Source organism: Solea senegalensis, linkage group LG8, assembly GCF_019176455.1.
Source record: "Solea senegalensis isolate Sse05_10M linkage group LG8, IFAPA_SoseM_1, whole genome shotgun sequence".
Lineage (NCBI taxonomy): Eukaryota > Metazoa > Chordata > Actinopteri > Pleuronectiformes > Soleidae > Solea > Solea senegalensis.
In genome coordinates this window covers 24,254,869-24,278,900 of record NC_058028.1, presented here as the reverse complement: position 1 = coordinate 24,278,900, position 24,032 = coordinate 24,254,869, and the positions used below count along the sequence as shown (strand labels likewise).

At 40.1% G+C, this 24,032-nt stretch overlaps 1 protein-coding gene across 1 annotated transcript in view; it reads left to right on the top strand.

The window, feature by feature from the left end:
* The first annotated feature begins 2,275 nt into the window (after positions 1 to 2,275).
* Positions 2,276 to 24,032, top strand: part of sorl1 (sortilin-related receptor, L(DLR class) A repeats containing) — an 80,585-nt gene continuing 58,828 nt past the window's right edge. The window contains exons 1-3 of the mRNA XM_044032263.1: positions 2,276 to 2,664; positions 19,996 to 20,112; positions 23,826 to 23,960. Of these exons, the coding sequence (XP_043888198.1) occupies positions 2,338 to 2,664; positions 19,996 to 20,112; positions 23,826 to 23,960 (579 nt within the window). The 5' untranslated portion in view covers positions 2,276 to 2,337. The remainder of the gene's footprint in view (positions 2,665 to 19,995; positions 20,113 to 23,825; positions 23,961 to 24,032) is intronic.

Sequence of the window (24,032 nt, the reverse complement as noted above, 5' to 3'; positions counted from 1 at the left end):
ACAGTGAATCATTCCATAATGTACATTTGGTAAAGTATTTCTGGTTTGTTGGTTCCTTGGCATCAAAGAAAGAAAGAATAGCAACAGTCTTTAAGGAAACAAATTAAAGCAATTTTTTTTTGCACAAATTAAAGTTGTTTGTTATGTAAACTGGCTGTTGTGGACATTCACTGTCTTCAAATCCCATCGGTCTGAGTCAATTAAATCAATACAAAGGAAGATTACAACTAAGTATAAGGTGATAAAGTGTTGGGTTTAGCTGCAGATCAATGCTGCAGCCCAGTGGCTGTAAAGTGGCTTATCTATAAAATGATACCATAAAGCAACAGTATAAACTAAAGACGCAAAAATCTGCTTTAAAATTATATAGATAATTCAAGGCTCATAAAAATAATGACAATAATAAGAACACAATTGTTAATGTGATTGTTGATTAATGACATAGGTGATGCTTTCCATTCAGGAGGGAACTTCAAAACGGGCTGTGACATTAAGGCATAAATGTTACCTCAGGGTAACATTATATAATAACAAATGGCAAAGGAAACTGCAACAAATTTAATCACCTAATTTGCCAGTCAGCAATAACTGTACATGAGTAGTGCTGTAATAGATACTGACTGTGTGGACACTTGTCAGTTATCCTTTACTTGTGATTAACATGTATCAGAATATAGATTACAGAATCCGTGCAGTTAGAAATTCTGTTAGATTAATCAAAATGGCTAAAGGACTTTGGATAACGAAAACAAAACAAAAAAGAAAACAGTGCCTCTGAATATTACAGTAACAGCATTTGATGACATTTGAAACAATAACTTTTGTTTCGGGTGCAACAAAAAAAACACTACAGAAACATGGAATTCGTGTAACTATTATTGCACTCAGATACAGTATTAGGGGTGGGAAATCAACCATGATACGATATTATCACAATATTTAGGTCATGATGGAATATTATCACGATATTTAGGTCACGATACGATATTATCACAATATTTAGGTCACAATACAATATTATCACAATATTTAGGTCACAATGCGATATTATCACAATATTAAGGTCATGATACGATATTATCACAATATTTAGGTCACAGTATGACATTATAACGATATTTAGATCATGATACAATATCACAATATTTAGGTCACTATATAATATTATCACAATATTTAGATCATGATACGATATTATCACAATATTTAGGTCACTATATGATATGATCACAATATTTAGGTCACGATAAGATATTATCACAATATTTAGGTCACAATACGATTTTTTGATAATGATAAATATTGTGATAATGAGGGTGAGCACTAGGCACCATCTAGTGGATTGAAACATCAATAGATTTTTTATGCTAATCCATAAAAAGTTTAATGTTTATTTGTAACACAATTTAATTTAATTTAACAATTATATGCTCAAAAAACAAGACTAGGCTCAAAAGTGATATAATATCAAGACCCAAAATATTGAGATATTTCACTGTATTGATATTTCTCTATACAGTATATGCCTTTAAAACTGAGGTGTGGAGATTTTTTATTTGTTGTTCATAAGAGAAATATTTGATGATGTATGTGAATTTCCTCTTTTTATTTTTTACAACAACAATGCTGATACTGCGCATTGGAATGTTGGAATGTTTTACTATTAATCGCAAACTAATCATAGCCAAGTGCAATGTCCAAATGGGAAGACATTGCAATTATTTGATGAAGACAAAATTTGTGGCACCACAGCACAATGTTGCAACTCTGCAGTGCAGCAGAAATTCACCATCCAAAAACTCCTGCCCTTTAGGTGACAAATGTGTTGTTTGTAAACAACAGAAAATACACAATCATCATGATTTGCAGATATTTATCCCGTTGCAAAAGCTATCAAGTTTGAATCACAAAATCGCAATATCTGTCAAAATAGGCAGTATTTTTGTGACCATATCATGCAACTCAGTTTGCATATTGCTTATGTTTAACAGCTGTGTGTTTCTCTGATGTATCTGTTGTTGTTGGGGCTGGTCATACATATGAAGAGCATAGATATGTGGTTTTTAGGTTAAAACACTGCTTTGAACAGCTGTGTGTTTGCGGTTTCTGTTTTTTTGTGTTTTATTTTGACACAGTCGGACTGTGTATCTTCATTAAACGGTGACTTGCTGACTGCCTTTGTAAAATACATCAGACGCTTGTTGTGTTGCATGAAGTGTCGTCCCTCTCGACATTCCCATGGTCAGTGAACGCAGCAGTAGCAGCAGCGGGGGCATCGCTGCCTGTAGAAGGAGCTCTTCTGTGTCTTACCTAACCTACAGCCAAACGTACACAAACATGGCGATATCACGGGCGGTCGGGATGCCTTCGTCTCTTCGGTGTGCGTTTTATTTACTCGTCCTCGGCTTTCCTGGAATAAATTCGTCGACTCTTCGTCTGCACCCGGAGCAGCGCAACATGCCGCCTCAAAACAGAGGCTTTTTCACTATAGAAGCTAATGAGGTTTCTCCAGACGGAGGTGGAGGAGGCGCCGCCGCCGCGGCTCCAGCGCTGCCCGTGGCCGACCGTAGTAACACTGAAGGCGGCTCGTACTCCGGTACATACCCGCAGCATCGAAGCCGCCGGAGCACCGGTGACTCTGCCGTGCTCAAGGTGTACGGACAGGTAATGTAACGCATCCCCGCGACACTGTCCGGTGAAGTGTAGTGTAGTGCTGTGCATCACCTTAGACTGGCCTTTAGCTGCTGAGGATGTCTTTGGAGGAAAATTACGCAAGCGTATGTACCGTTGATTTGAAGTGCCATCATTTCTTGTACCTTGTTGTGACAGTGTTCACTGGTGTATGGAGAGAAAGAAGTGCCTCGTTCAGCCTCAAAGCCACAAACCCGGTGAACAGATGAGAACGCGTTCCATTCCACCTGATGTTCTCGGTGTAGCTGAGGAACGTTGCGGTTCAAATGAATGGTCACTCTCTCTCTCTCTCACACACACACACACACACCATAGGTTTCCCTGTCAGTCAGGTTAGTGGCAGTCTGACGGTGACTCTTCACAAACAGTGTGTGAGTACCACAAACCTGGTCCTAATGTGGCAGAACCTCATTTCTGAGGCTTTGGTAAAAGTTGGGATTAAGGATGTCAATTGTGGTTTGGTTAAGGTTAAGGATTGACATTAACTGGTTATGGTATTGATAGGGGTAAGGCTTTGGTTAGGCAGTCCAGCTCAATGGAAGTACATGCAGTGCTCTCTCTTTCTGTTTGTGTGTGTGTTAGTGATCAAGACCATGAAACAGGTGTTTTGCAGTAGGTTATCTGCCCTCAGTAGAAGAAGAAGTGCTGATGCCAACTGAGAGAAGAATGAAGTAGAAGTAGAAGTGGATGAATGCAGCCTATTGCCATGAGGAAAGGCATCGGGCTCGTAAACAGATGGTCACCGGTTCAATCCTGGCTGGGGTACCCAGTACCCCATTGTCCGGGGTGCATATAAGTGCTCACTCCTGGTGTGTAATAAGGATGGGTTAAATGCAGAGGACAAATTCACTAATTGTTGTGTTTGCAAAAATAACAAATTCTAGGGCAGAGTGTTTCTGATGCCAGCTGAGAGCTACTGTTTTTTTTTCTATATGCAAGGTCTTTACAGTTTTGGTATAATGTCAGGCATATCACACCCATAGCTGCAGCTCACTGTGTCTGAGCCACTCTGCTTCCATGCCTGGGTTTTGAAGTACCAAAGGCTGCGTTTTTTGTGGGTGGTGCAACAGAGCAGAAACCAAAACCAAACCAAAACAAAACGTGAACAGTGGTAAGTGAATGAAGTTTTAACTCGTTAATCCTGGCTGTACCATTGTTATCAGTGAAGCCAGTATTTCATTTTCTCATGTTTCATCTCTGATGATGTGCCAGGGTCATTTTATGAGTTAACAGTAGTATTTGTGCCAAACTGAAGGGAAACAATTGAGTAACGTGGAGCATCTTGTGAAGATATTCTTTGGTATGGGCTTCACAAATAAGGAAATACTTCCTCAATTTTAGAGCTTTGAAAAGATTTTGTAAGAAACCAAGTCTATTCTGAAGAAATAATTTGTGTGAAATCCTCTTTTGTGGAGGTGGAAATGGCTGGTAGTGGTTAACTGGTTACACTGGAGGTAGGGCTGGGCAATCACATTCGATATTGAAATGTACCATGATATGAATCAAATCAATATTTATATCAAGCTTAAAGGTAAGGCTGGGTGATTTGCTTATAAATAATGTCTGGATATTTTTAGGCTATATCACAATATACGAGATATGTGGGAATATAAAGCTGCACACAGGTTGTTTCTCTGGACTCATGAAAAGTTTTCTTTTGAGATGTTTGCGCTTTAAAAAAATAAGTGACAATACACTGTGAATATACTCCAATAAAACATCTACTGTTTATGATCTGTATTATGATCTGTTTATGATCTGTATTATGATCTGTTTCTTTGGCATTTTTATGTTAAATAAAGGATATTTACATGCTTGAAACAATGAAATTGCCCATCCATATGGACAAATTCGGCTATAACACAAATAATAAGGCTTATATTTCTCAAATGTATCCAATAATAAATATGATTATCAATGCAACAGCCTTTAAAACCAGGAAAAGTCATCGTAGATACCTTATCTCAGTGTCCAAAATCCAAGACCATATCTGTCTCATGTCAAGATATAGATTTAATATGATATATTGCCCAGGTCTAATCTGAGGTTGAACAATTACATTGATATTTAAGATTTTAAGCCCAGAAGAACTGGATCTCTGGTGAGCACAGTGTCTCCGACGTCGTCAAAGAGCCAGTGCTTTATCTTATATTGATTCTTTTGATAAACTGAAGCTGTATGGCATTGCTATTAATTGCGGCACAGAAAGAATTATCCATCACATCATGTGGATGGAGGCATACACAACTAAAACTTAAAACAAAGTCGAAATATTACAACTTTATTCTGGAAAGCTTACATTTTTTCTTGGCCCTAATACATCTGAACAAAATGAGTGTGATCATGACCGTGCATGTGTAGATCCAGGAGGAAGTGCTGGTTACGGGTTATGTCTTTTTGCGTCTTGTAGAGCCCTCCGTTGTGTAAGTGACAGATTACCCCGGTCTGTCTCTCTCGGTGTTTAAAGCCTTTTCTAGTCAAAGAAAAGCTCAACGCAGAGTTTTGCTATTGTTAATGTGAATCGACGTAAACAAGTGGGAGAAGGAACAATTCAGTTTGAAAGAGGGTGAAAGAAGTGTAACATCGTCACTGGTCTCCATATACCTTTTTCTGTCCTGTCTGTGTTCCACTTCCCTCTTCTGACCCACTGTGGTTGTTCACGGTGCATTTGTGACATCAAACATGACTCACTGGGGAAAATGAAAGACAAACTCCACACCATTTTGAAACTTAAGATACAAGCTCTAAAGCTTGCACACAATCGTCCAAATACTATAATGCAACTCAGTAAATGTCATTAGCTGACTTCCACTCCCACACCCGGCGATTGTTGAACTTCTCTGCAGCTACATCACATTTCCAAGATCAGTTTTAGACCTGAAGGGGAAAAAGAGGCGTGACGTTGTGTGTGTGGCTTCATTAAACAATGAGGTGTAGCGAAAGCAGTGTTTGAAATGTAAACAACAGACAGTAAGTTACCCAAAGGTAAACACACATGCAGGCTCAGGGTGTGTCGGCTTCTTTCTCTGCTGCTTCCATCTCTTTTACATGAAAACCAATGGAAGCGCAGTGCAAGTGCTGCAGAATCATTTTTTCTTTGCACATGCACAAACACACACACATCAATTAGTGAAAGTGAATTTGACCCCTGTATTTAACCCATTCTTTTTTTTTTTTACACACCGGTCGTGAACACGCACAAACCACTGATCTGTTGCCTGGGAGCAATGTTGGTTGTTCAGGGTGTGTTTTCATGAGAATGTCAGTTTGACCTGTCTGAGCTGGTTGAGGAAATCCTCCTCCTCCTCCTCCTCCTCCTCCTCATGACTGTACATCACAACACCACATATTTAAAAGTGAATAGAAAAGTAAAGTGACTCCATTCTTTTAATAAAATAAATAACCAAAAAATGTAAAAATTAGTATAAAACTTGGGTCAGATGTGCTGCATATTGTGCATCTGAAATTGCACGCTATCTACCAGAGGACACTGGTAATAATCAAAAGTACATTAAAAGTATAAATATAACTATTCTTTTTAATTACTGTATGAACAAATCAATACATTATAGGAGGAAACTTACATTTTACATTTAAGAGATCAGATAAATAGAGTATTATCAGATGTCCCATATCACTAAATAAAACATAATGTTATAGAACATCATGAACATGTAATGTGGAGTGATTCGATCTCGATTGTGTTCACACATACAGCAAATTTGGAGCCGTCTACTTCTAGTAGTGTCATTTGAGACGGAGGAACATCAGGAGGAACTTCCCTGTAGTTGCCAGGAAGATCAGTGTCAGGAGACTGAGAGTGATGCTCTCAAGCTAAATGGAATTCAGCCGTTTGTCAGGCTTTTATTTCCACTCACGTCCTATTTGCAGCAGGTGAACTCAAGTAGACACAGCTCACACCGTGCAATAAAGTCAAAGTAGGAAGGATCCTCCCTGAAGCTGCTGATACACACATGTTTATTTCACAATCAAACACGGTGTGTGTGCTAAACAAGTGGAAGTAACAGGCTGAGAGTGTGGTGAAAACCTAGGGAAAGTTGTTGACATTTCATTGGTGCACTTTACAGTTTATTAGGGGTGTTATTTTAGGTTATTTCCTGAATTTGCCCAGGATTGTTTTCATAGTTGATCAGTCTGTCGATTAATCAAACACTTGTTTGGTCTGTAAAATGTTGATCAGTGTTTTATATGGAGCAAAGCTGTAACATCTGAAAACTTGTTTTAATTACTGAAAAACACTCACACTGATCAGTTGATTATCAAAGTATTTGACGATTACTTTAGTAATTGTTTAATAATCGATTACATTAAATGAATAATTGTTGCTGCCCTAACTTAGGTGTTTGAAATCCTCTATTCAAATTGACTCGCGTGGACTTTTTGTGCTGGAGAGGTTTACTAACTTAAATTTACAGTTGGCAAAGACTTATGTTGGGATACAGCAGCAAAGATAAGACGTAGGTGTAGATTTTATGAGGTGGCTGTAATCTCTTCCTCCTCCTGTCCCTGATGGCAGCCATGTTACAGTGAGGAGCGTGAGAGTGTTCGACGCTGAGGCAGGTACACAGAAACGGTGTGAAGTCACATGATAATGTGTCAATACCTCAAACAACCACATGTAAAAACCACCAAAGTTATCATAAAATACAAAGTCATCATCTCTAATTGCATCAGCTATTGAGCAAATGTTTTTTTTTAACATTGCTATTTAAAATCAGCCCAGAATCTTATTCACGTGGTTGTTTATTTAATGGAATACAGACCTTTACGGCCTCGCATACAAAAATGACTGTGTACTTAAATCGGCAGCTCTCTGACAAAAACAGAAATGAGTTACTCGCATTGTCATTTTGTTGGATGTGGAAGATGTGGACCTAGAATGTAGCACGCTTGGTTGCGCAGAATGAGATTGCCTTTCACCTTATTAACAGAGTTTCCGCTGTGTAAATATGAGAGAGTAATGAGGAGGCTCTGCTCTCTGCAGGAAAAGAACATCCTAATGAAAAGCTTTAAATCCTCATTGCTGTTGTTGTTTCACCTGCTGCTGCTGCTGCTGTTGTTGTTCGCAGACGGTGTCCGTGCTATTTCTGGTCCCCTAATGGTACAATTACCCCTCTTAGTCATAATGTACTTGCTCCAGTGTGGAGTGTAAATAAACAATAAGAAGCCACAACACAAGACTAGGAACACAAACATACATGCATGCAGTATATGTTCAGAAATACTAATGTAAAGTCACCTCCATCAAGTTTATCTTTTCTGTCCTGTCAATTATTCCATTTTGCATGTAAACATTGACTTTTTTTCTTAAACATTCCTATGATTTCTCAAATTTAGGGCAGATTGAGATATTTTTTTAATCTGAAAAATATATCACTCACTCATTTACTGTACAGTTTTTTTTTTATATGATGGTTGACTGCCCCATGCATTGTCCCAGCCTGAAACATGGAGGCTCACTCTCACTGAAAACATGGCAGCCAGCAGGGACACATGGAAAAACTAATTTCAGTCAGAGATCTACACCTGCTGTCATCTACAATGTCCTAATGTCACATTGTAAAGTGCTTTATTATTCAATTATTCTCATTTGCATTTGAAACACATATTTCAAATGATTACTGTGGGGAATGTGTGCAGATATACGTAATCTTCAGTCTGTAGAATGAGATGTGTATAGATCAAGACAATAATTCTTCTAAAATCATATCCTAGGATTTGAAAATTCCAGTCGGCTGTCGTGCGATTTCCATAGAAAAATTTTATGTACTATTAACTCCTGTGTCTCCACAAGCTAAAAAAGTGAGCTATTTATTAACTTTCAGTTTCCATTTGAAAACATAAACATTACACAGAGCACATTCTTAAGTAATCAGTAATATATTTTTTCAGCTTTTTGTCAGTGGGTTAAAAGTTGTTGTTGTTTTTCCTTGTGTCTTTTTGCCGGCAGCCATGTTTTAATGAGAGCTGGTTCCAGGCTCAAACTCATCTCATGACAACCGCACTTTAACAAACAAGAACTGTCACTTTATTAAGAAATAACTTTTCTGTTTGGATGCAGATATGAAAGTGTTGAGTAAACAGTCGTTCTTTGTTTATTTAAGGACTTCATGTTTTGGTGGATGCGCTGTATCTGCTCCCACAAGCTTCCACTTCAGTATGAACTGGAGGGTTTTCACTGCCTCATTATTTTATTTATTCATTTTTTTACAGCAACACAAAAGCCTGAATGATAAATCAAGCTTTGATGTCTGTTTGGACCATGGACACAGAAGTATTTTTTTCTGACGCTATCGCCTGATGAGAGCCATGGGACTTGATAACAGATAATCCAGAACAATGAGCTGGATGATGCTAAAAAGCTCCATGGACTTGAGATTTGGGGGACAATTATTTTTGGCTATGACACTACTGTTAGCCACTGGCACTAGGGTTGTGCCGATGGACTATCGTGATTGGCTTACCGATGGAGAGCCAACATCGTGATGCCACGCCCCCACCCTGTCAGACACAAACTAAAACTCAAATATTGAGATTTTAGACTTTTCCCTGGTAATTGTTGGAGATTAACCCATGTTTTGAGGACTGTTCAGTCTTTTTAACTGATCTACAGTTTCGGCTCGATTCTCGTGTCGGCATCTCCGGAGCACAGACTCGTCCTGTGCCGTGGTGAGGCGAGGCGAGTGGAGCCGAGCGTCGCGTGTGACGTCAGAGAGGCGCGCGGGTGGAGCGCGAAGTTTGTTTGTTTACATTAGCGAGCCGCAGGCGAATATCTCTGTCATCCCTGCGTATTTCGAGTTATTCCTCTTATTGTGAGAGCCGCACAATAATAAGAGAGGCTGTGTATCACCCTGCAGTGCTGTGAATAAAAGTCCCGTAACGAGCTAATCTGAGCTAAAGGAGCTAGCGGTCTTCGGGGGTCTGCCAGCTTGGTTGTAAGATTATGAACTCTTTGAGACATTGACTCGGACATTCAGACACCCCTCGCTGACGACGATATCATCATCCATCACGATGATGTTTCACTCAATTTAGGGGACATCACCGAACCCTAACTGGCACAATAACAAACTAGAGATGTGGAAATGTTTGGAAAGATCCTAATTCTAATTTCGGTCGTGCAATAGCATTGCTCACAGACTGAGTCAGCATAAACATTGTGTGTGCAGGTAGAGTGAATGTAAACTCCACCTTACTGACCACATCAACCACAGGAGGAGAGGAGTATGTCTGCTGCACTGTCAATCTCTGAGAAGCTGAACTCCCATGCTGTAATCCCTGAAGTTGGGCTGGAGGCATAACAGCTAACTGTGTGTGTGTGTGTGTGTGTGTGTGTGTGGTTGCACAGCACTCCAATATGGAAACATCTTCATTAGTTTTTTACTACTGCTGAATTTGTGCAGAGGCTGTCAAGACCTTTTAAGAGTTTTCCCTTTGACGAGGAACAACCTCTCTTCATTTCTCATTCAGCCTCAAAAGAAGAAGCTGAACACAGCGCAGTGTTTTCCTCAGAATGTTTCTCAGTCACGGTGCTGTTGTGTTGGTATTCATTAGGATGCCATGAAAGAGCAACCCTCATTCATTCAATTCAAAATTGTTTTTGAAATTAAATGGCCTAATAATTGTTATTTTTTATCTTCATTTGCAGTTTTTTGAGTGGTTATCATTTGAAATTTTAGCAGTGGAGCACAACAATCCACCATTGCTTGGTGACTGTAGGGTGAACGCCATCCATTTTCTACTGCTTTATCCTGCACATGAGGGTCGCAGGGGGTTGCTGGGCCAATCTCAGTTGACATAGGGCAAAAGGCAGGATTACACCCAGAACAGATCGCCAGTCCATCACAGGGACACATACATAGACAACTAGCCGCTCTCACACCTATGGTCAATTTAAAGTGTCCAATTTACTGTGGGAGGAAACGGGAGAAGCCGGAGAAGACCCCCCACCCACACACACACACACAGGGAAAACATGCAAACTACATGCAGAAAGGCCCTTGTTCCGACCTGGTGGTGAACCCGGGTCTTCTTGCTGCAAAGACAAGCGTGCTAACCACTACACCAACCGTGTGGCCCTAGGGCAGGGGTGTCAAACACATGGCCTGGGGGCCAGAACCGGCCCGCCAGAGGGTCCAATTCGGCCCATAGAATGAATTTGGTAAAATTTCACACTACGATTACAATCTAAACGTAATGTCAAATACAATATTTTTCACTTCCAGATATTGGTGACTAAATGTTTGTACCTTTATAGATCCAGATGTGATGTGTAAATAATACGTTTAGGCATGATATTGTTGAAATTGCACTTATATTTCTCAAGAAATGTCATGTTTTGTAAAAATATCCTTCATTAAATATAAAACAAAGGAGAAAAAACAAAGGTTGTTCATAGGTTATTATGCTGTTATTTTACTATTTTTACTGGTACGGACCACTTATTGTTTACTACAGAGTGTTGAGAGTGGTAAACGTCCAGTTCCATGCACGCAAACATGTTACTCAGTTTGTCTGTTTTTGTCATGTTTGTGAACACCGTTCCTTCTGTTATTGAGGGCTAATCTGGACCCTACGTCTGCTGTCACATAATGCAGACGACAGAGGCTCAGTCATGCATCCTCCTCGTAGTCGGAATATTACAATGGTGGCTCAGGAGCACAGGCAAACTCCTCACACATCTAAACTGTGCTCAGTGCCTGCCAAGAGCACAGCCAGTCCTCACTGCCTGCCAGTCCTGCAGAGATGATGTCATTGTTTGAGACGGGGCTATGCCGCCAAAGATTTCCTGGCCATGATACCCCCCCACCCCACCACCATCACCACATACCCCCATGCTATTGAATAATGGAGACCTGGGGAGAAGGGAGGGGAGGGTGGAAGTGAGCGCTGCTCTGTTCCACTGAAGGAAATTAGGTCAATTATGAATTTGGCTAATATTTATCAGTTTATCAGTCACAATGCCTCTGTAGATGAACAGGGTTATTGAGTCAGACTGTCCCTAATCCAACATTAAGTGTAGTGTGATGATGTGTACTATTAAAGTTTATTGTTTTTACACTGCAGTAGAGCTGCAACTAACGATTATTTTCATAATCGATTATTTTCTCTTAAAAAATGTTGTTCTCAAATGTCTTGTTTTGTCCACAAACCAAAATGATTAACCTTTAATGATTTCTTTGTTATCCAGAGCAAAGAAATGAAGAAAATACTCACATTTAAGAAGCTTAAACGATCGGAAATCTTGTTTTAATCACGGAAAAAGCTTCAAACCGATCAATCGATTATCGAAATAGTTGTCGATTCATTTAGCAATTGATTAATAATGGATTAATTGTTTCAGCTCAGACATTACACATAAAACCACTTGTCACAGGTCTCCCGTTGGACTTGTGTTCACCTGCACCTTATTCAGAGTCTCTATCAGAGTTCTCTGAATTCTTATCTGAGTTGGTACAGATAAAATCTTGTTTTTTGTAGCGGAAGCCAGTCCCATTGAAGTTAGCCAGTCCCCTGTAGCTGGTGTGGATCAGATAGCGGTAGCGCCATTAGCTCCCTCAGCAGCTCCTGTGTAGCCGGGAAATCAACAGGATAACTGAGTGGCTGTTTGTAATAAGAGGTGTAGTTCTAAACAGAAAACCCCGGTTCACCACCAAACTCTTCACATTTCCAATAACAGTGTGTTGCTGAGAAGCAAACTCTGGTGATTGGTGTCTCTGTTTTAAGGAATGTGAAAACCGTGACCACACTTCAGTGTCGTCCCGGAGCCAGAGCGTGCGACAAAGATAAATCGTAAATTCAGTAATGTTACTATTCCTGTCGGCAGTAATGACACCCTTTTACGCCAATCCGAGGCCACAAAAATTATTAGAATGTTGAATGTGTGTATAGAAATGCAAAGTTAATGTCGGACACCGTCATTTTCTCTCGTCCTCTTCCCAGTGTGACCAGTGATGACATGTGTAGCCGCATGTCGTCAGTCAATCGTTGGCTGTTAAGATGGTGTCCAGAAAACAGCATTAGCTTTATAACTGTCAGACTTTCTGGGGAAAACCTGGTCTCATGTGGAGACACGGCGTCCATCCCACTTTGGATGGAGCAGCTCTCTGATCTAGAAATGTGGCAAAGTTTATTAGAAACCCAACACCATGACAATCCAGAGTTGAGACCAGGAGGCAGAGTTGCAGTCTTACACGCTTCTCTGTGCTTCTTTTCAAGCAGTTACCACCTAAGAACCCTATAGAGACTGTGTCTGTCCCTCGACCTACTACATTCATTAAATAAATAAATAAATAGATAAATAATAAACAGAAGAGGAGTTAGACATTCTAATTTAATAAAAATCAACACCAATAATAAATCATATTCCAAGATTATCACTTTAAATGTGGACTATTAAATATAAGATCACTCTCCTCAAAATCTCTTTTAATTAATGATCTAAATGACTGAGAATCCTATAGATTTATTCTGGGAAACATGGTTACATGAAGAAGAATATGTTTAAATGAGTCGACACCACCCACACATATTAACACCCATGTTCCCAGGAGTCGCAGCCATTTATAATACTAGACTTTTAATCAACCCCAAGCACAAACATGGATAGTTATCTTTTGAAAGCCTTATTCTTAGTCTTTCTCATCCGAGTTGGATATCACAGACACCAGTTCTGATCGTCCACCTGCACCTTATTCAGAGTCTCTATCAGAATTGTCTTTCTTATCTGAGTTAGTACTGCGTACAGATCAAATCATCATTGTCATCATCCATGTAGATGTTGACCGTAATAGTCTTAGTTCTGCATTTCATTCGCCGTTAGAATCAACTGGTTTCACTCAACATGTGAATAAACCCACTCACTGCCTTAGTCACACCCTCGATCTTGTTGTGACTTATTTGCATTTAATTGTACAATAATTTACTACAATGACATAAAGAAAAGGTAGTGCTACAAGTTGGTGCCAGTCTGATAATAATATTAATACATTAAAAGAGACAGTGCTATATTTATTTACCTCAGTGTCCATTTGTCCTCTGAAGTTACCTGTCAGGATTGTACTCCCTCCGTCATCGATGATCTTGTTGAAAGTGGTGAATCTGAGCAGAGTAGCACCATGGTTGAACTCCCACACTCGTGCTCTTTGACAGGCTTTACGTAGATTAGAAAGAATATGGCGTTCCAGTAATCTAGAGGTATTTCATGTAGCCTGGAAAGATGATTTAATAGAAGAATAATCACAGGTTTCTTCTCAGCGCTGTAGCCAGGCTGACACAGAGCCACTGCTCCGCTGAGTTGTCCGTTCTTTAAACACTGAGCAGTGACGACTTCATGAACTGCTTTGTGAATAAAATAACATCAGAATTGATCATCTTCTCCCCCCAAGTGGTACTGATACATATTTTAGCACAAGAGCTTAAGAAGCACCAGGTGTACGGTTAGAGAGTTTCAGCATGCGCATTTCACCACGAATGTTACCGCCCCACCAGTAAGTTTACTTGGAGACCTCCACCTTAGCTCCACCCTCTCCCTGCGAGAGTGCAGGCGAGGGAGGAAGAGCGGTATTATGTCAACGCGGAGGGACAAGTGTGCTGTTGGTGGCTGCACAGTGGAGCACAGTGTTTTACAGAGGATTTTATATATGAAGCTAATGTGCCGGATAAAGTCAGCAAACGTGTGTTCGTATTTGTTCAGTACGTCCTCCATGACCGGAGCACAGTCACCGGTCTGATACAGCGGCAGTTTATTCAGCTTGCCGCGCCCACTGGCGATCAGCAGTGGTGATCAGTGGTGCTGTCCCTAAGTGTTTTTAACTGATTTACAGTTGGACAGTGTTCGGCTCGATCCTTATGTAGGACGTCTCTTCCTGTGACGGCACTCTGCGCACGCTGCCATGTTGATATTGTCTGAGAACTAGTGGAGGGAGGGGGAGACGAATAGAGCTGTAAAGAGGACAAATCAGAAACCCCCTGGAAGAAGTGGGTGTGTGTTTGCCTGTGTCTCATTTGCATATAAAGGGCACGAAAACCGAGCGTTCTGAAAGGGGCGGGTTTAGCAGGGTTATTGAACTGCTATGATGCTTCATCCTTATGGTATTTTGACCAAAGCATGTCACTGACATGTTCATTAGGACACCAGGGAACTATTTTAATGGGGGAAATAGGGTATCATATGTCTCCTTTAATTAACAGTTCCATATTAAATCACATCAATCTATCCACCAAGCTTGTAAAGTACCAGTTATTAAACCTCTTTAAAAAAAACAACCCTTCACCCAGATGTCTTGGCTAATTACGACCCATATCCAATTTTTCCTTCTTTTTCTAAAATCCTAGAAAATGCAGTTGTCAGTCACATTGTGCCTGTCTTTATTGGGTTGAGGAAGGCTAACCATAGTTTGGAAGCATATCCGGTCCAGTAAAGAAGTGCCCTGAGATGTGTGGTGTGTGTTGGAATGTTGACGATTAATGACTCTGATGGATTTGCAAATATCTACAAATTTCTTGTCGATTACTATCACATGGGTTGGGCTTATGAGCACATGGCCATTGCTTGTTTTTAACCAGGATTAATTTTGCATATTCTCAAAATAATTAGTTTGATTAACACAAAGTAAACAAAAACTGTGTGCAAATTAAAAAAAAACAACAACAAATGATAGAAGGAAAACACTGTTTATACATTACAATAATTCTCTGTGGGTATGTAGTTTGGGTGATAACACCCATTCCACCATTATGTTATCAAAGATGCAGATGGGTGGAAGGAAGGAGAGGAATGTAGCTGATAGCAATGAAGTAGGTTCCTTATCTTTTGCGAAGCATAAGCTGCATGTAAAATCCCTCTTTAATCAAATCAAGTGTCACTTGATGCAAATGCATTTTGTTTATTTCCTGTTTCCTGAAACAGATTTAAAAACCTTATTCCACTGGTTAAAGACGTTAAGGCTGAAGAAGAGTCGGAGATGTAAACAGTTGAAATGAACTGAATGAGTGAACCTCTCCTTGAACAGCCTGACAGCGACTCCTCCCCTGTGAGATGATGGGAAATAACAGCCTGTGTGCATGTGCCTGCAGGAGTTTGGATCTCATGCGTTGATACTGGGTTAGCAGCATTGTCTCAGGTTTGTTTAACTGTGTTGGTCTTGTTGAAGTTTCACATGCAGTGCTCTGCTCTGACATGATATGAATGGCGTGTCTATGTCTGTTGTAGATGACTAATGCTTCAAGACCAGTCCTGTGTTACAACTCAGCCAGTAACATACTTTCTATGGAATCCTCTCCGTCCCATCGCTGTTAATGCGCTCTGTGAATACTAAACACTGAGATTGGATTGGCGGAGCTTTAAACAGCGCTCGTCTCATCCTAAATAATCAACATATATTAGTGAGGCTTGCACGAGGGGTGAAGAATTCATTTAAATGGCTGTCGGCAGCTTCTTATTTGGATTCAAGCACGAATAAGAAATGTGGCCAATTTCACAGCTGCATTAATGCATGTTAATACAGAGAGAAGCTTGACTTGAAAGGACAAAGCACAGCATTTAAAGTGATAGATGATAGTGATGTGTAGTATGAGATTGGTACCATGAAAAGCCAGTCGTGACAGACCTCAGTCTACTGGGTGTGTCATTAAAGCTACTGGTCAGGTAATGTCATACGATCCATAGACGTCCAGTTGGAGTAATTGAATAATGCATTCAAAGGTTAATGAGATGCTGAAAGACTGCATTGTGGTCATTCTGATTTATTTACACACCTTCAGCTCACAAGTCACACACACAACATGGTGTCAGCGTAAAATCCACAGGTAACGACCTCTGTAACAAGGGCTCTGCCGTTACTATGGTTACCCCACTGTGCCATCTTAGTTCAAATGACAGAGCAACACGTCATACATCAATAGTTCCTCACACTATGCTGAATCTAAGGCTGGGCAACATGGCTTATAAATTATAATCAGGATATGTTTAGGCTATATCAATGATACACGAGATATATGGGGATATAAAGCTGCACACAGGTCGTTAAGTTAGTCATTTCTTTTTGCACACACACTAACTTTGGAGCAATGGGGATTGGGTGCCTTGCTCAATGACAATACACTGTAAATGCACTGTTTCTGTTTAAAATAGAGTTATTTACATATTTAGAAACAATGAAATTGCCTATAAATATGGTCAAATCCTGCTGTAACACAAATAATTGGGCTTAAAATGAAAGATAATATAATATAATGTCGATATATTGTCCAGCCCTAGTTGAATGTCTATCAAACAAGCTTTGGTGAATTTTGTATTTTTTGAATTTAAAGTCTGTCTCAGCACGGCACGCTACTTTCAACACCTAAAAGAGTTTTTACAGCACCAGTGATTTAACCTTGTGTTACGTGAACGTTTCCCCTCGACACAGTCTGCAGCTCTTTCCCTCTCTGCATTGCATGTCAGTGCCATGGAATTGCAAACTGCACATGTCACAATAAAGAGGGAGGGAGTACAACAACATGGGATATGAGTCTGATCATGTATTTCACATACATTTAAGACTGCACTGCAGTGTGAAGGCTCCTTCAAATGTAGCAAAACAAGCAATCTAATGTGCGCATCCTCTTTGAGGCCAGTTGATTTACGGACAACGCTAACGACCTCGCTGTGCAGGAGGCCAAGCTATAGAAACTACAGCAGCTGAAAGGAGGTAATGACGCAGTGATGAGGGTGGGACAAGCTTGTGATGTCTTTAAGAAGCTCTCTGTTGATCTTATTGTTGGGTTTGCTCAGTCGACAAAAAAGTGGGACACAGCATTGTGCATTATACATATTGTCTAAACACACTCAGGCCAATCCTTTTCTCCTTCTGTTACCAAAGCTGTAGGAGAGACATTGTCAATACCAGTTTGTAGGAATGCACAATATTATCCGGCGTGATATCAGTATCAGCAGATATTGACTTTAAAATCTGCTGTTAGTCAAATCTGCCAATATGACTAATGGCTTCAACAGTAGGCTAAATAGGCTGCTACGTCCCTGGGTTCTAGAAAATGCATATCTACATCTGCTGTGACTTGAGTATGACAAATATCATACTAATTTCACTACAGCAGACACTGTATTTAGGCACATGGAAAAATATCCAATATTGTGCATCCCTACCTGTTTGATCACACAGATCTGGTGCGGCCTCCATCTTGATACCAGCTGCTGGACTGTGCTGCAACCTTGCATGCACTGTATGCATTTCTCATCTCCATTCATCATGATCATTGTCTCAGATTCATGTGTGATCATCTGCAGAGCTGCACTCTTTCGGTGCGTTCACGGCGTGGCCGGTGAAGCCTGAAATGAAGAGATATACTGTGGTAACACCTTGACCTGACAGACAGCCCTGACGTTATACCGAGGCAGCCTGAGGGAGGAACTCTGAGGATAAATGGAGAGTGGAGGCAGAGCAGAAGGATGTTTATTGAAGCAGGAGATGGAAGAGCTCGTTGTTTATCATCAAAGCTGGCTTCACAACAGAGGCTCGTTGTCAATTCTCTGTTGGAAGTCACATTTTGAAAAGATTGAAGTTGTGCCGTGGTGGCAGAATAAAGGCTTCAATATCACGTGTAGTTACTTTCTGATAAAGTGGTAAAATATTCTCTGTAGTCTAGCACTTAATGATTTCCTACTTTGTTAAGAATCACTCAGCCCTCTAACATTAGCACAATATGGGTTGTAGCTTTATTGGTTTATGGATTACTGAGTCTGCCCTCTCATTGATGAATTTTTTCCTTTTAAAATTACTGTTCGATGTTGGTGTGGCGTGGATAATCCCAACCCTGTTTTATTACAACATAAAGGCCCAGCACTGCAGACCACTCAGCTAGACGGTGCTGCACTTAATGTCTGAAATGTCTACAAGTGAATGTTTTATTTACCTCATTTTCCTTCCTTTGGCAGAGTCATCCACGTCTTTGTTGTGTTAGTCGAGGTAACAAAGCAGAACTGGGTTGTTGTTTGTTGTATCTGATCACAACTGACGGGGCCAGCAAAGATACTTGATGTTTACGCCACCGGTAGGAAAAGGGCACAAAAGGTTCTGAAGGGACAAAAAGAGCGCGCCTCACAAACGATTATCAATAAAAAGATAATGCAAGGAAGGCAGCTTGGAGATGAGATGGCAAGACAGTGACAATGAAAAAGATGAAATAGGCCATTGCTTTTTATTGATCCATGTGCCTGATGGGAGGTGCACTGAAGGGGAGAGTGTGTGTCGGTGCAAGTTATGGCATAACCCGCCTCACACACAGGATAATAAACATGAAATGTGATTATATGCAAAGAGGGAGCTTATAAAGAAGGTAATAATTAAGGCTGAACAGTTCATCAAAACCACAGTTTGAAACAATGCATTTTGTTAATTCAAATGCCTGCCATTTCATTAGGGAAGGGATAATATGCTTTTTTCTCACTGTTTGATCGTATCACGGTAGTTTGATGTCGATTGAATGTGTACTGCAGATTTGATTCATTGAGATTTGATAGTGTCGGACATTTAAATCGCATTGGACAGTAGTTATTTTTAGGGCTGAACAATTCATCGAAAATGTTATTGGAATCGCAATATAGCCGACTGCAGTTTTCAAATCGAAGGAGGTGCAGTATTTGTTAAAGCCAAACTGTGTGTCAAAATATAATTTTAGATGAATTATTGTCTTGATCCATACACATCTTTGTTTCTCACAGATATGCACAAATATCCACCCTGGACAGTTCGCCAGTCCATCACAGGGACACATATAGAGACAAACAATGACCCTCTCTCACACCTATGGTCAATTTAGAGTGTCCAATTGACCTAATCCCCATATTGCATGTTTTTGGACTGTGTGAGGAAGCTGGAGAACCCGGAGAAAACCCACGCATGCACAGGGAGAACATGCAAACATGCAGAAAGGCCCTTGTTCCAACCACGGCTCAAACCCCGGTTTTGAGCCCTGTGAATATCTGCTTCATGTAGCTGCTCCTGCAGTTAGTAAAATAAATACACTCTCAATTGAAAGTCAAGTGTTTTTAGCTTTGACTACTCAGTGTAAGCAAATTAAATAATATGCTGGGCCAAAATGAGTAGAAACACTCAAACCAGGACACAGACACAAGTGTCTCTTCAAAATGGAACTGAAACATTTATTTTCAGAATCCTGGTTTGCAGAAACCACTGATACAGAGAACCAATACTTTGTTTTCATCAAGGTGGTAGAAATGTGATGATTCTAAAGGAAACATGTTGTGTTATTTTCCTACAGGCCAACCTGAACGACTCCCATAACCAGATGGTGGTCCACTGGGCTGGAGAGAAGAGCAATGTCATTGTAGCCTTGGCCCGAGACAGTGCTGCAGCCACGGGGCCAAAAACCAGCGCTGTAAGTACAACTGAACCCATCTGTGCCAGAGAAAAAGTACCTATGCACACAACAGCTATGTCCTCACTTAATGTTCATGGTATTTCTTGCTGTGAAATTTAATTATTGGTTTATTTAAACAGAGACACTTTCTGATACATGTTTCTGTAAATGTGCCAGAGTTAGCCAAGAGGAAATCTTTCATCTGTAGTCCCTGGATAGATGTAACAGCGTCCTCCTAAAAACAGAATGAAGAACTGAAATGATTAAATTCTCATTACTCTAGTGTGCAGAACAGTAATGCTTTTATAAATTTAAAACTGCAACATCGAGACGAACCGAAGATGAAACAAAACAGACCTGCAACTGATGATTGCTTTCGATTCATTTGTTGTTTATTTTACCGGTTAGTCGCGTATTTGTTTTGTCCATTAAATGCCAGAAAATTTTAAAAAATGTTGATTAGAGTTTCACAAACCTTGAAATGATGACGTTCTCAAGTAACAACAAATTATTTCTTTGTCAAATGGAGCAATGGAACCAGGAAATATTCACATTTAAGAAGCTGAACAATCTGAAAACCTCTAAATCAAAATTGTCTCACATATGCAGCCATAGCTGTGGAGCTGAATATTACAAAGAATAGAAAGTTTATCTAAATGTTAAATTGTCTCCCCTGGGAAGGGAATGGGACAATGCCTCAATCTTTTTAAAATCTTCCTCAAAAAATGTCATTGTCATTGTGATTCATTTATTTTGAAATTAACCACTGGTGTCCCATGTCTCAGTGATGTATAAGAAGAATTAAAATCATAATTGCCTTTTCTACTCCAGTCCAGTTTCCACATGAGCACCTGCCCTAGGCTGACGCAGCTCAGCCTCAACTGTTACCTGCAGTTATCTCTAAACCACAATTAAACACAGGAGCTGAGCTGCTGCTGGATGCTGAAAGCAAGAGCTTTGGGGCACGGGATCCTGTCGAGTCGCACAACGCTCAGAGGTTATAAATGATACAAGCAAATAATAATACATTACTGCCTGGAGGCCAAAAAACCCAAAACACTCAGTTATTTCAATGGTTATGTCAACTTGTGTTTCTTTCTGCACTGAACCAACTCCTCTCAACTAGGTCACACACACACACACACACACACACACCTCTTCCAAAACTTTCCTCACACTATGGATGTAAATGTTTTGATGTCCTTGGCTGTTTTTCTAAAATGTAATTAGAAATGTCATCGTGCAAGGGCTTTTTTGTGATCTTCTCGCTGGATAAATGACGGCCAACACCATGCAAATATTCCCTTTTGCATTCAAAGTGGCACTGGTGGCTGAGCAGCAGCAGCAGCAGCAGCAGCCACTACACACACATGCATCAACTTCCTGTCACTTCTGCCACTAACAGTAGATTTGTTGTGATATACTGCACATCAATTTCCTCTGAGTTGCTTTGAAAATTCAGCCTCTACTCCTGCATCACTGCTTTTAAAGGGTATGGTATTCCCCATAATCACTACAACAACAACAAATATTTATATAAAGTAAACACAGTATCAGATAAATATAAATAAAAAAAAACCTAGAATAAAATGTACAGGTTTATAAAAATATAAACCTATGTTTAAATATAATCTTAGACTAAACATTTGACTTAAGTATAAAAACAGCAATAGAATCTTAAAATAGATCTATAGTAAGGCAAGTAAATGACTGTTAACACACACAATGGACTATTTACAGTAAATAAAGTTGACTTGACGTGACATTGTTTGATTAATCCTATAAATCAACTGGACAGAACCTGCTCCAAAGAAGATTATTTATTTTAAAAGCACATGTTTGCATGTTCTTGTAAAAGTCTGTTAATGAGTGTAGTGTATTCACACACACACACACACACACACACACACACACACACAGAGCTGCTGCAGCAGAGACAGCAGCTCAGAGCGAACAACGGTGAAAACTATGTTGAGGGTTGATTCCCACACACCATCCCACCGCACCCCCCCTCCACACGTCTTGTAATGGTTTCATAGTTTCTTCTTGTTTATTAAAAATAATGGGGTTTTAGGAATGAAACCGGCCACTGCGTGAAACGTCATCAACAACACGTTAGTCCGAAAAGGAAGCTCGGGAAAATCAACCATGATCTGAAAACATAACATTAATAGCAGTCACAATGTCGCACAGCCAAATTATGCAGTCGGTGTGACTGCTGCGTTCATTGGACACATGTTCTAAAAATACTTTGTCACTTGTCACACGATAAAGCGTGTGCAAAGGCCTTTAGAATGAGCATTTTATATGTGCAGAAGACAAGGCTTTGCTCTATGGAGGCAGCTGTCTTGTGCCGCCGTGTTTCTACAGCTACGGAGTGTGTAAGTCATGTTTTGAAGCAGAATCTTACCACTCAAATGAAGAACAACAGCATCCTTCCTGGTATGTGAAGGTCACAGTTGTACCTTGATATAAAGGGAGGAGGGAGCAGAGGACTCCTCCATCTGTATCAGTGTGCAGTCACAGTATTCGATCTCACTATTTCTTACACACTGGCCTTTAAACTACATTTGGATTATTATAAAGAGAAGTAAAATACAAAAAAAAGTTCCATTTGCTACCACTTTCAATTTAAATGTTAATATAACTGACTCTAGGGATGAGAGGAGCTTTTGTGATCGGTTATTAATACGCCTTGCCTCCACTTGCTATTCTATGTATTGATAATGTTATGTTTTCAGCCTCTTCCTTGTTGCATCAAGCTTCCCTGATGATTACTAAAGGAAGAGCTCGAGTTTGCTCCAGGACACTCATTTAACTGCCGAGTTATCAGATAACTTGGCAGTTAAATGAGTGTAAATGACACAGCTCTCGCCGTAATATACACATTTATAAGGAAGTAATGGAGTCGTATGTCTGCTTCTGCAACTCTCACCGACCCTGACAATGTGTAGACACCAGCAGAAAGGGAGTGTATTTATCAGACACCAGCCAAGGGTTCGCTCTGTCTCTCTCTCTCTCTCTGTTGATGTGCTGACTCACACGGTCACTGTTAATTAGCCAAAGCTAAATGAATCTACCTGTGACGGCTTAAATGATGGTTGGCATCTCCAACTTCCCCTTGCGTTGTTTGTTTAGGCTCTGTTCATCATCATTATTGACTGGATGGCTCAGCTGGTTGCTCGGCATGAATATATATCATTGCAAATGCAAAAACGACTATTTCCTTTTCACAGATGTATATCGATCCATTTAAGCTGTAAGTAGCTCCGGCTGGCTACTCTTGAATCTTAACAACATAGTTAGAATTTGTTTATGTTTTGTCCTAGCAGCAGTTTCATGTGACAAATAGACCTGATGGATTGATTCATTTACCAATACACCGCTTTTGAGGCTGGTTTGACTGTCATGGCATTAAAAGTAAAAAAAAACTCAATGCAATGTCTTTAAGTCATGATGTGGTAATAAAATGCATTCATTTGATATGAAAATAAGGATTTACCTCTAATCTACATGTTACAACTCCATGTGTAAACAATATTTGGTTATTATAATAATAACATTGACCCTGTTGCCTTTTAGTGCATTCAAGGTCACCCCTCATGTTGTAATGAATAATAAAATAAAGAATCAGTAAGACTACCAGTAATTCAACACAGATGTGTGTACGACTAGCAGTAGAACTCCAAAAGGTGTCCATCCTAATAACGCCTTCTTGTTTCTGTCTCCAGGTCTATGTCTCCTATGATTACGGCACCACATTCCTGCTTATCTCTGAAAAGTTCCAGCTGTCAGGAGCCAAGTTCAAGGAAGGCTCCAAACAGGTCATCGCCCAGTTCTACCACAGCCCTGCAGACAACAGGAGGGTGAGTCACAGTCACCGTGGTCACATGCTCCTGGATACAGACTGTATTTAGTGTTTTAAGGGGAAGGTAGCT